The sequence below is a fragment of the Trachypithecus francoisi genome, unplaced genomic scaffold (genome assembly GCF_009764315.1).
Source record: "Trachypithecus francoisi isolate TF-2019V2 unplaced genomic scaffold, Tfra_2.0 Lachesis_group8, whole genome shotgun sequence".
NCBI classification, from domain to species: domain Eukaryota; kingdom Metazoa; phylum Chordata; class Mammalia; order Primates; family Cercopithecidae; genus Trachypithecus; species Trachypithecus francoisi.
In genome coordinates this window covers 28282714-28294860 of record NW_022681473.1, presented here as the reverse complement: position 1 = coordinate 28294860, position 12147 = coordinate 28282714, and the positions used below count along the sequence as shown (strand labels likewise).

Genomic DNA, 12147 nt, shown 5'->3' with positions numbered 1-12147 from the left:
ACACTTATTGGTCCTTGGCTATGTGCCAGGCACGGGCCAAAGGCTTTAAGTGTGTTGTTTCCTTAATCAGATAATCCAGACAATCACCGTATGAAGTAGGCATTGTTGTTATTCCCATTTTAGAGGTGAGGAAAATGAAACCTAGTAAGTTTGTGTGCTTGCCTGAGGTCCCTCAGCTAGGAAGAGGCAGTAAGATTTGGAATTATGCACACTGTGCTTCCTCCCCAGAGGAAATAATTGAATTGGTCCAGCTTGGGCTAGATGATTCCTCTTTGCCCTATCAGCCATGACCCTTGAATAAGATCAAGCAGTATAAACATGGCCTTGGCAAACTCATTCCTATGGGTGGGGCCACACAATTCTCAGAGAGTAGGGTTTTTGGCTAGGGACACCCCAAGAGGTGACTGCTATGCCTCCTCATCTCTGTAACAAGTTCAGATGCTGCAGCATTAGCTCTGAGCCCTTCCTCAGGGAAGATGGCTTCATCCTTGACCAGGCTAGTGGTGACCCCTTGCTGCCCTCACAGCAGTGATGGAATGTCGGGCACTGGGGCCCCAATCCTTCCCCCACATCCCCCAGCTGGTGTTATGTTTCAGTCCTTGAAGCTGGGCCATCTTTCTGGGCATTCTCCCCCTTTCCTATAATTAGAGAGGAGGAAGAGTTGCCTAATAGGATGAGGGTGGGTGTAATTGGCCGGAATGCCAGGTCAAGTATTTTTATGGAAGAGATGGAGAAGGAGGGGGATAGAAAAATGCATGTGGGGCTCGGGTCTGAGAAGCCTTAATTAGATCGTGCTTCCTGAATAAGGAGTCTTGAAAATGAGCCCTTTGGGATTCTGATAGGAAAAATTCGGAAAGTTGGGCTCCCATCTTCCCATTTCAGTTTATAGTAGTTTAGGGCTGAGAAGCGATTCCTTTGTGTTTTGGGTGGTGGTGGTTTGTTTGGTTTTGTGGGAAGGAGAATTGATCCAGTCCTGCAGGTGAAGGCTCTCACCTGTCACTGCTGGAACAGGAGGGCCTGTGTCTATAATGAAAAACACCTATCACAATCCAACATTCTGGGCCCTGTGCCAGGTAGCCCTGCAACCGTATGAGAAAGCTGTCATCATAGCCCTGAGTCCCCAAAGACAGGTGAGACGGCTTGCCCAGGAGAATCTGCCCTCATGCACTCTGGTCCCCACCCCAATTTGCTCTCCATGGGACGGCCTCAAACTCTTCAGTGGTTCCCAATCGATCTTAGAAAAACAGCCCAAGTCTATACCCTTGCCTTCGGCATCTCCCACCCTTCCATCCCTGCCTGGAACCTGACTTCTCCACTGCTCTGGTCTTCTTCGCTTCTCCTGGCTGCCATGGGATCTTTGTACTCACCATTCCTCCTGCTCAGAACACTTTGTTTTCTGGGCCCCTCAAGCCCCTGTCTAATCAAGGCAGGTCAATGTTTTCTCCTTGCCCTTGAGCCCTCAGCACCCAGCACACTCTTTGACACATAATAGGTATTAATTAAACACTGGCCATGGAATATAGTAGAAGCTTGAGCAGGACTGACTCTGGGTCCCTGACCTCACACCCATGTTGGTGACCATCATGCAGGGCTTCTTCTCTTGGCAGAGGGAAGTACAGTCAGAGAAGCTCTGGAGTCATGGTGAATTTCCAGAAAGTCAGGCAAGGAAGCAGTTCCTCCTGTGTCTATACCATTATTTTCCCCATCTCACAGCTGAGATGGAGGTTCAGAGAAAGTGGTGACCTTTCTCAAGGTCTTGTACTCATTGATAACAGAGCTTGATTGCTCCCCATCCCTTAGCCCTTGTCTTCCTGCCTCCACTTAGCCTTTCTTGGCAACTACTGCCTTTCTTTTGCAGTCTCCCAGGGTACTGGGAAACGCCCCACAGGCACCCTACAGACCATTCAAGATCGTCCACTCTCCTGCAGGGCATCTGGCATCACTTCCCCTGAGGGCTTCCCGGGAATGGTGCCTTTGGCCCATGTTCTTCCTCGCCAGGAGCTCTAGAGCCTGGGGCTGGGGGTATGACTGTGAAGAACTCGGATCTTTCCCTGGCCCAAGTCCATCTTGAGCAGCAGGGGCGGTGGCCTCTGGATCTGAATGAAACTTCCAGGTGGCACTGCCCTGGGGCCATATCTGCTACAGGAAATGTGGGCCTCAGTACTTAGAATTGTCCATTATCTCCCTAGACCTGCACTTTCCACAGTGCCATGAGACCTGGGGCTGATATTTTTCAAAACTACCTGACCCTACTACAGAGAAAGAAGCTCTTAGGCCTTCAGCTCTGTCTTTTCTGTTGCTCTTCCACGGTGTCCCTGACCCAACTCTACCCTTCCCAAAATGTACAAATACTCCTACAGTGGGCCACGTGCGCTGCCTTCAGACTGCCCCAGTGAGAGGCAGAGTCAGAGATACAGACCAGTGCGAAGATCAGTTCCCTCCCAGCTGACGCAGACAGGTCCTGAGACCACCGTAAGAATGGTGCATTCTCAGGGGTCCCAACCAGGCAGAGTGTGCAGCCTGTGCTCAGAGGACCCTGAGCTTGTTTTTATTTACTCCCATCGCCATTTGACATTCTTAATGAGTTTTGAGCATGAGGCCCTGCATTTTCATTTTACGCTGGACCACACAAATTCCATAGCTGTTTGGCAGCCAAGCCGAGGGCTGAGGACAGCACCTTGCTAGAGGGCTGTGCACAAGCCAAGTTCTCAGCAGTGACTTTTCTGGGAGAAAACCATCCAGCTCCAAATCACGTGTTCATTATCCATTTTCTTCCCACCTTTTGCCACTTCTCCTTTTTCTGTGGTCCCTCCCTGTTTCGCATGTATGGAAGGTTTGGGGGAGAAGCCACTCATTTTCTCTGCATCTCTTCTGGCCCTGTTTCTACTTCCAAATGTGCACCATAGCCCCCTCCTCAGCCTCCTTGTATTTCCTGAAGCTCTGTCCTCTCTCCCCCAGCCCCTGCCACACCCATCTCAGTGCGATGGTACCAAAAAGGGGCCAAGGAAGAGCCTGTTTCCTTGGCAGCTTACATCTCCCCCTGGGATCACCAGCCTGCAGGAGTCAGCCCTTCCTGCCTCATTACCTGACCAGTTTCCCCTTCAATCCCTGAAACACCGCACTGGAGTGGAGTCTACTTTGAAAGTGGAAGTGATTTACAGTCTACTCCATTTCGAGAATCTGACATGTTAACCCCTTGGGCTGGGCACAGCCCCATGGAGACTTGTTTCTTCCCTGGCCAGTCCCTTCTTCTGCCAGATGGGCTTTGCTTCTTTGCAGCCCCTCAACATGACAGCATGTTTGAGTCCTTCCCAGCAAGAAGCTGAATTCCCTAGGAGTCTGCCAGTTTTCTAGAAAACATTGGTTACTGGCTTCTTTCTGCTTTTGACTGCTCTTTACTCAGGGCTTCTGTCATGCTGAGGTTTTTAACTGGCTCTTCATTTGGTGCTAAAACTATTCCTGGCTCTAGAAGAATTCTCCTTTTCTCTTATCACCCTGAACTTTTCCATATTCTTTCTTCCCTTCTTTTCTAGCCTGTTAGCAAGTGGCAGAAGAGGGGATCAGAGCCAGATAGCCTGGGTTCCAGTCCAGGATTTTTGCTATTTACTGGCTGTGTTTTTCTGGGCAAGATATTTAAGCTCTCTGGGTCTTTAGTTCTTCATCCATAGAAGGGGGATAATAAGAGGACCTTCCTCTTTGCATTATCAGGAGACCTCCGTGCGTTATGTATGTTAAATGTCTCTTGCTGTGTATGAACCAGTGCATGTGGATAAGATTATTGTCCTTGAGACCAGTCAGATCTCAGCCTTGGAGGTGGGACACCCACGCTGTATTGGTGGCCCAATGGGAGAGGCTGCTGTGGTACTAACCATGCACAGTTCTAATTGCAGTGACCCATGGCGAGTGACCAAGGCTTCACGCCTCAGTTTCCTTCATTCTAACTGCAGCGATGCTGTCTGCCAGCAACACAGCCTTGTACATTGGAGGAGGACAGTCAGGATTTGTTGAATGAGAACCTGCTGGTCATGGCAATGAACACTGACCTTTGTGTATCTTGCTTGTTCATTTTCCAGAGTGTTCACGAGCCCACAGGCCCAAGTGAGAGTTATTTGCAACTGGAGGAGCTGGTGAAGCAAGTGGTTTCTCCTTTCCTAGGCATCAGCGAGGACCGTAGCTTCTCAGGCCCCACGTACACGCTGGGTAAGGAGTGCAGCTGTTAAGTTGTCAGGAGGCCTGGTGATCACACCAGCACTGTTTAACTGAGCACTGATTATGTGCCCAGCCTTTTGCTTCCTGTGTGGGTCAGTGCAAATCTGTGCATCTTAAGCACTCATGTTCCTGGCCTCTGGAGGTTGCAGTAACCTCTACCCCTTGATGATTCCTCCCCAAGGACCGCTACTATGCCTTTGTGGTGGTGCTTGTCTGATCCACATCTTTGATCGTGGCTTTGATCATTTTGGTGTGCCCAGGACATTAATCTTTCTGTATCTGATACCAGAAACTGTGTTTTGTTACACTCTTCCTCTGGGTGAGTAGAGAAACCTACTGTGATGGATTTCCCTTTGAAACCAACTGGAAATGCCAGGCCAACTTGTATGCGTGGCCAGATGTTATCGAGCTGCTGTCTCCCACTTCATTTCTGTAGGTACCACCACATGGCAAGGAAAGGGGCTCCTGGATTTGGGGACAAATCCTGTTGGGGCCGTTTTTTGATGGCTGTAAACCTAGCATCAGTGAGTGTCAGGCTCTGTACCAGGCACCTTGGAAAATCTGGAGATGAATCAGATCTGTTCCTTCTCTCAGTGACACTGTAGTCTAGATGGGTTCAGTACAAATATCTCTGTAATATAATACAAAATAGCTCTCAGACCAGTCTTTGTAGAAATAGCTGTATGATAAGGCTTCTAATAATAATAATAATGAACCCAGTTATTGTCTGAAATATAAACCCTCACAATGCAGAAACGTTTTATTCATTATTCTGTCCCCAGGAATGGTGCCTTGCATATAGTAGGCACTCAAAAAATGTTAGATGATGGCAGCGACGGTACTTCAGGGCCAGGGGAGCCAGCACCCACAGAGAGATGCAGAGGCGGAAATGGATTACTCAGATTGGGGACCTGATACCCCCTCTTCTCGCTTTAATGGAGTTGCAGTAGTTGAGCTTCAAAGAAAGGAGTGTCCTCCAGTGAGGTTCCTGCCCCTTCCTGGGCCTCTCTACCACAGCAAGAGCCAGGGCCAGCTGGCAGTTTTCACCACCCTGGTCATGTTTTTCTGGAGACACCAGCTTAACCACAGCCACCACAGATCGGAGGGTGCTGGCCTCAGCCTGCTGCCTGCTGGTTGTTCTCCCTCCTCCCTCCCTTCCTCACTCATTCCTCCCAGGAGCTGGAACGCGCCAGTTTCAATGACACTGAAGGAAAATAGCCTTCTGCAGCCCCACTCTGAGCTGGGCACCATGTTGCTGCAGTCTCCCTGGAGCCCACGTTCCTGCTGGCTCAGCTCACCGAATTTGGGGGACAGGGGCATCCAGGGAGCTGTCAGGATGTCAGCAAGTTAGCTGGACCATGGCAGGAATGCCACCATTGTTTGGGCCTAATGCCAGTGTAGAGGAAGAAAAACAGTTTTTCTTCCAACCCTCCTAAGCTCTTAGTTGGAAGAGACCCCTGTAACACATTAATAGGAGAAAAACAAAGAGAAGCTTATTAATATTGTATGTTTCATACACACATGGGTCACACCCAGGGAGTTAGTAGTTCTTAAATACGTGGCTTTGAATTTCAGCTCATATAGCATCTTCAACAACAAAAAATAAATTTCTAGAGAAGTGACAATGCAAAGAAAAACAACTTTGAGTTGGGGAGGCAGCTTGTGGCAAGGGAAATAGAGGGCAGATAAGGGCTGGTTAGTGAGGCTTGTTCATGTAGGTTTCTCTGCTGCCATTGCCGGCTGATAAGGGTCTAAAATTGTCTTCAGTGGTTAACCTTTGCTCTCCCTGGTAGAAGTGGGATGGGATACCTTTTGTCTTTATACATCTATATCCTGTCTTTAAGCAAATAGAGGGAGGACAGAGAGCTTCCTGTATCTGCGTCTTAACTGCCTTCAGTTCATAAATCCTTATGCCCAAGAGTCATATTTTTTGGTGGATTATTCTGGTGTCCTATCCCAGGAACAAGAGTCGATTGGGAAGCTTGTTCAGTGAGGACTCACTCTAAGAGGGGATAGCTTTAGCTTGCCAACTAAAATAAGAATAATGCACATTTTTGCCAAATTATAAAGTAAAGATTCGAGGTTTTATTCTTGTACCTAGGACAGTCCCTGCCTCTGGTGAGCTGTCACAGTAGGGGCAGGGAGGGAAGGATGTGACCCTCTTTTGGTTAATTTTAAATTATTTCAGCAAATGTGTACTAAGACCCTGTCCTGGCACTCTGGGAGGTGCTGTCTGTAAATGAAGCCAACCCATTCCTGCCCTCCAGCGCACACAGCCTAAGGGAGAAGTCACAAACAAGGCATTGTCTCATCAGAGTACACTTGTTCTGAGGGGGAAAGTACAGGGGCCATGGACCCAGGGCATGCAGACTTCACCTTGACTAGGGAATCGGGGAAGACTACCTGGAGGAAGTGATGATGTCTGCGATGGGACCTGCAGGATGAATATGAGTTCGCTGAGTAAACAGAGAGGGATGACTATCCCCAGGCCAAGGGGAGGACCTTGGGAGGGTTTGGAGGAGAGGTGATGAGCAAGAGGAAGGAGTGTTAGAGGAACTGAAAGGGCTTCAGAGTTGCAAGGAAGTTGATGGCAAGGGAAGCTACTGGACACAGACCTCGTCCTAGACATGGTGCTGGGGGCGCTGGACGCTGGGCCATGGAGCAGACACTGCTCTTCCCAGGTTTACAGGGGAAGCAAGTGAGGATTCAGGTCACGTGGAGCCAGGATTACAGAGCCTTGAGTTGTGGATACTTTATCAGCTGCCCCGCGTGCACTATCATCACCTCCACCCCCACTGCCCGCTGCCACCTTTGAGGAGGTGACTTTATTCAGGGACAGCTCAGGAGGTGTTCCTTAGCCCAAGAGGGATCCTAAGCCAGACATTTCACCCCATGTCTCTGGATACTAAGAAGCTAAAGTGGTCACAGCGGTGCCCATCCTGACTGAGGACACGGCTTTCCAGATAAAGAGAGGACTCTCGGGGCCTCGGTCTGCCCCTTAGTAAAAGGTTTATTTTGCCTGTGGGAGGGGTGTTGAGATGGCTGGCTGAAGTAAAAACTAAGGAGTGAGGTTGGAGGTGAAAAACCCTTTAAACCTATGGGAGGGCTTTGCCGCGGCTCACTTGGGCCGGAGGATGGGTAGGCGTGGTCGCCGGTAGGCGTGGTCACAGGCAGCAGGGGCCAGCCATCCCCTACGAAGCCGCCACTCAAGCTGAATAACTGACCAGGGTTTTGGCATGTAACTGGTTCCATCCTCCAAGGTACTGTTGTGCTTTCAGTCTCCAGGTCACCTGCAGGGCAGGTGGCCAGAGCCAGAGAAGCAGTTTATTCCCGGGGCTCTGCACTGCACCCACGCGCCCGCGCCTGTTTGACTGCACGAGGATTCTCGGGAGGTCTCCCTTCCTGCCACCCTATTCTCACCCCTGGGTATGCATAGGTCGGAGGCCCATGATGGGAGTGGGAGAATGTGCTCCCCTCTCCAAAGCAGCCACTTTTCTGCAACAGTGGCAGTTGGCGAGGGAGGAGGAGGAGGAGGGTAGTGAAACTTTTTGTAAAAGGCGGACTCCTCAGAGGCTGGCCCTTGCCCCACCTTTCAAGTCCCTGAAGTCTCCAGGCTGTTTCCCTGCTGTTTGCAGGGCCCTCCCAGCGTGTACACTCAGCAGCACGCTCGACTTCTCCCACACAAAGGCCCTGGTCTCCCACAGGCCTCCGTCCATTGTGTCTCCCGGGGGAGGGCCCTTCTCCTTCAGGATACTGTAACTTCTCTGCGTGACAAGCCGGCATTCACGGCTTTCAGGTGCCAGCCTGGAGAGGGACGCCCACCACGGGCTTGGTGTGCTGGGGTCACAATGGCCGTATTATGGCGGTCGCTCCGGTGGGGCCTGGCCAGGGAACCTGGGAGATCAAAAGCCTGGGAACCAAGTCCCCAACAAAGGGCCCGAGGACGGCCTTCTCCAGGCTTTGCTTCTCTCTGGGGGTTTGAAAGGAGCTGCTCTTGCTGGCTCCGGGGCCGTGGATGAATGCCAGTGCTCAGCAGGGCTCCTGGTGAGTGAGGAGGGAATAAAGCCTCCCCTTGGCCTCACCCTGTGTGAAAGGGAAGAGGAGGAGGCAGAGGTGGCCTGGAGATGCCAGCTGAAATGGCAGGACCCAGCCCTCTTCCTGCTAAAAGGGCACCACTGCAAGGGAAGGGCTGACTTGGAGCCCCAGGGGGTACCCACAGGGTAGTCAGTCCCTTAGTGGGAGATTCCCTTCCCTGGGTGACAGGGCCCTGCCTTCCTGGGGGCAAAGAAGGAAAAGGTTGGGGAGGAGAACAAGAAGCAAGAGTGTCAGTCGCTGTCTGCCAGTCATGGGCATGGCGTTCAGTTTTAAGGCCTCCCAAGGGGCCCAGCAGGCCTGACCTCCCAGTGGGGACACAGCTGACGCACTTGTCTGAGGCTTGGCTCTGGAGTCTGGCAGGAACTTAGCAAGGAAACGCTGTCTGCCTGTCTGCTCGGGGGACTCAACACAGCCTTGTGGTCCCTGTGGTCCTGGCTCTGCCCACACCCAATCTTGGGAATGAAAACATTCCACCCAGAAAGCAGAAGGAAGAGCTGTAGCCTCTCTGGTGAGTCATCAGCAGGGAGAGAGAGGCTGAGGCAACTGTGGAGAGAGCAGGGCCTTGGAAACCACAAGAGCTGGGGCTCAGCTGTGTGGCCTGGAGCAACTTCTGAGCCACAGAAGGCTGAGCACAGAGGCCCTGTCCTCCTATTCAGGGCCAGCAGGAGGAAGAAGTTGTCCTGTCTCAGGAAAGGGCCAGGTAGAGCTGCCTGCTATGTTATGGACCCCAGCTAAAGGCAGCCTGGCCCCTGTGAAATCACTCTCTGGGGAGGTTATATGTACCTCCCCAATCCCTCCCCTGGATCCCAAACCACATCCTTGGCCTTGCCAGAACATGGCTGTATTGCCATGTTCTGTTTCTCAGCCTCTCCCTGACACTGAGCTTGCTCGTTGAGAGCAGGGATTTTGTATCCCAGGACCTGGCACAGACCTCTCCTGTGAGTGAGTGGTTCAGTCTGTAAGTCAAGCCTAGAGAAGCACAGCCCATCTGAAATAGACTTTGTGACTTCTCTTCCTTCTTCTCTGAATTTCCAGGGTGCTGTCATCTGTATCTCTGACCTGACATTTGCCACACTGACCTGTTCTAACAGTTATTTGTGTGTGGGGGTCATGAGCTGGGCCTATGCTGTCAGATCTGGGTTTGGGTCCTGGTTTCCTCACTCACTGTGACTGTAGTTATTCCACATCTCAACTTCAGGTTCTTCTGCAAAGTGGTTAGAAGCCATCAGTGGAGCACCTCTTTTTTGATACAGTACCTAGCATCCCGTAGATGCTCAGTAAATAGTTGCTCCTAAGAACTCTTGCCCCTGACATGTGAACATACATGCATGGAAGTACACAAGTGTGCTGGGCTCAAGCCCCTGTTGGGGGCCCCACATCAGATTTATGTTTCTTTTCTTCTCTGCAGCTAGTGCAGCATTTTGCATGTACAGGTAATAGTGTTTGTTGAAGGTGGGGACAGGTGGTATGGGGTCTCCTCCTCCAGGGCAGCCCCCCTCACTCTGACTCCAGCTCTTGACCTGTGAGCAGCCAGAGGGGCTTCTCTTGTCCGTTTGCTGCCTGGGCCCTCCAAGGATCATTGGAGACACCTTTCCCTGGCTCATTCCCATGGGTTAGGACCTGTGGAAATCATCAGATGAATTCTCATTTCTTCCAAAGATGCTGCATGTGTCTGCCATGCAAGTAGATTTCCCGTTCCCTTGATTTACCCTCTGTCCTCTCTGGTCTCAGCCTTTCTTCCAAGTTTCAGTCATGTTTTAAAATCTAACATTAATACTGTATCTTTCCAGATACCCCTTCCCCAAAGAGAAGAGTCCCCCATACACTTATAAAACATTATTGAGGCCGAGCGCAGTGGCTCAGGCCTGTAATCCCAGCACTTTGGGAAGCCGAGGCAAGCAGATCACGAGGTCAGGAGATGCAGACCATCCTGGCTAACACGGTGAAACCCCGTCTCTACTAAAAATACAAAAAATTAGGCGGGCGTGGTGGTGGACACCTGTAATGCCAGCTACTCGAGAGGCTGAGGCAGGAGAATGGCGTGAACCCAGTAGGCGGTGCTTGCAGTGAGCTGAGATGGCGCCACTGCACTCCAGCCTGGGCGACAGAGCGAGACTCCATCTCAAAACAAACAAACAAAATTATCGAAATCTCTAGCAACAATAGAAATAATGTCGCTACTGTCTGGCTCTTTTGCCCTACCCTTTGCACAAACCCCTCCTGGCAGGTAGGTACCCAGTCTCAGGAGCCCAGACATCTGCATGCAGCAAATGCTCCCCAGATAGGTCTTTTCCCGTCTCCCGCTAGGCTGGCTGTAGGGTTCAGGTCCCAACATGGATTTCCCAACAGCAATCTAAAGTGTGTACTTCTATCAGCAGTGAGAGAGAAATGAATTGTTCTCAAGGGCGTTTTTTTTTAAGGACAGTTTTTCAGTGGGATCCTTGCTGCTTTGAACTCTTCTGGTGCTTCTGTTTTATAGTTATTGATTTTGGAGATCATAAAAGTAATGCAGGTTATAAGAATGTGGGAACATTTTAGAAATGTGTAACTTGGAGAGTACAAGCGTCCATGCTTCACAAAGAACTGCCAGTGCCTGGCATAGATGCTTTCTTCTTGGTTGCTCCTTGGCATTTTGTCTCCTATCTCCAAAGAGGGAAGCCAGTGTCAGCTACTTGTCTAGCACCTGCTGGGGGGCAGTGTTTGCTGTTACTTGACTTCAGTAGGGGGGCCGCTTCAAAGGACATGTCTTCTGAGGGCAGCAGCAGTCCCCTCAGACACAGCAGCGTGTAGTGGGGACAGTTTGGGCGCTGCCATCTGGAACCTAAGAGAACTGGGGCTGATCCTCAGTCTTCCTCATCTGTGCAGTGGGTATACTGAGAACAACTCTGTTTTGGAGGGAGATTGGGACTAAACAGCGAGATCCTGGGTGGGAACACACTGTACACTCTAAATTCTATGTATTATCCTTTGATTTTGAAAAGTAGTTGTTACCACCAAATAGGCCCCTTGGGCTTCTGAGCCAGTAGACTCAAGATTTAGTCCAAAGGGTTAGAATTTTATTATCTTCATTATTTGTACACACACACACACCAGTTGGATGACAGGAGCTGCTGTGAGCTTTGCACATGGATGTGGGCAGGTCTTGCTGTGATCTTCCGGGAGCATGGGCTCTGGAAGTGGCTGACACACATGTCTAGGGCCCTCCAGATCCACTGCAAGAGCAGAGAGTAAACTAAAGCAGCATGAGCCACATGTCCCCATGGCCAGTCTGCGAACAGCATGGTTTGCTTTCCTCTTGGAAAGTGGGGTATTCCCCCTCCTGTCCAAGTGTGGTGGGAATACTGATACCATCGGGCCCCACTCCCTTTCTTCCCACTGCATTGTCCTGCCTGGATGGCAGAGGGAATACCTTTCTCTTGGGTCTTCCGTGTGTCAGGGATATGGGCGCTGTGGAAGGCAGAGACAGGTGAAATTGGGTGTGTGAATGGGAAGCTGGGGAGAGGTGTGCTCTGGCAGAAAGGGAGGCTGAAAAGAAGAGGCCCGGAACAGAACCCACCCATCCCCCAGCCCTCTGAAACTGTGTTTCTCCCATGGCCGTGCCTTCAAATTCACTCTCTCCCAGGCCAGACCAGCTGCAGTGGCTTGACTGTCCCATGCCTCTGCCTCTCTCAGGTCCAGAGCCATCCAGCTCCTAACATGATACCGGGCCTAGGTGGCAGAGGAGGCAGCACTGCCTTGAGAGGAGCATGGGTCGGGGGACTTCTCTGGGACCAAGGGACCCAGCCTTGTCATGGTGCTTATTCTATTTCAAACTCTGTGCAGGTTTCTGCCCTGGCGCAGCCT

The 12147-nt window shown here is 51.0% G+C and overlaps 1 protein-coding gene across 6 annotated transcripts in view; it reads left to right on the top strand.

Moving 5' to 3' along the window:
- The window catches only part of PRR5L (proline rich 5 like), a 102446-nt gene that overhangs the window by 78296 nt on the left and 12003 nt on the right, over positions 1-12147 (top strand). For 5 of the 6 annotated variants that reach the window (XM_033205042.1, XM_033205041.1, XM_033205043.1 and 2 more), the window contains one exon: positions 4074-4200. The exons of the other annotated variant lie outside the window; for it this stretch is intronic. In XM_033205042.1, the coding sequence (XP_033060933.1) occupies positions 4074-4200 (127 nt within the window). The remainder of the gene's footprint in view (positions 1-4073; positions 4201-12147) is intronic. 6 annotated transcript variants of the gene reach the window in all.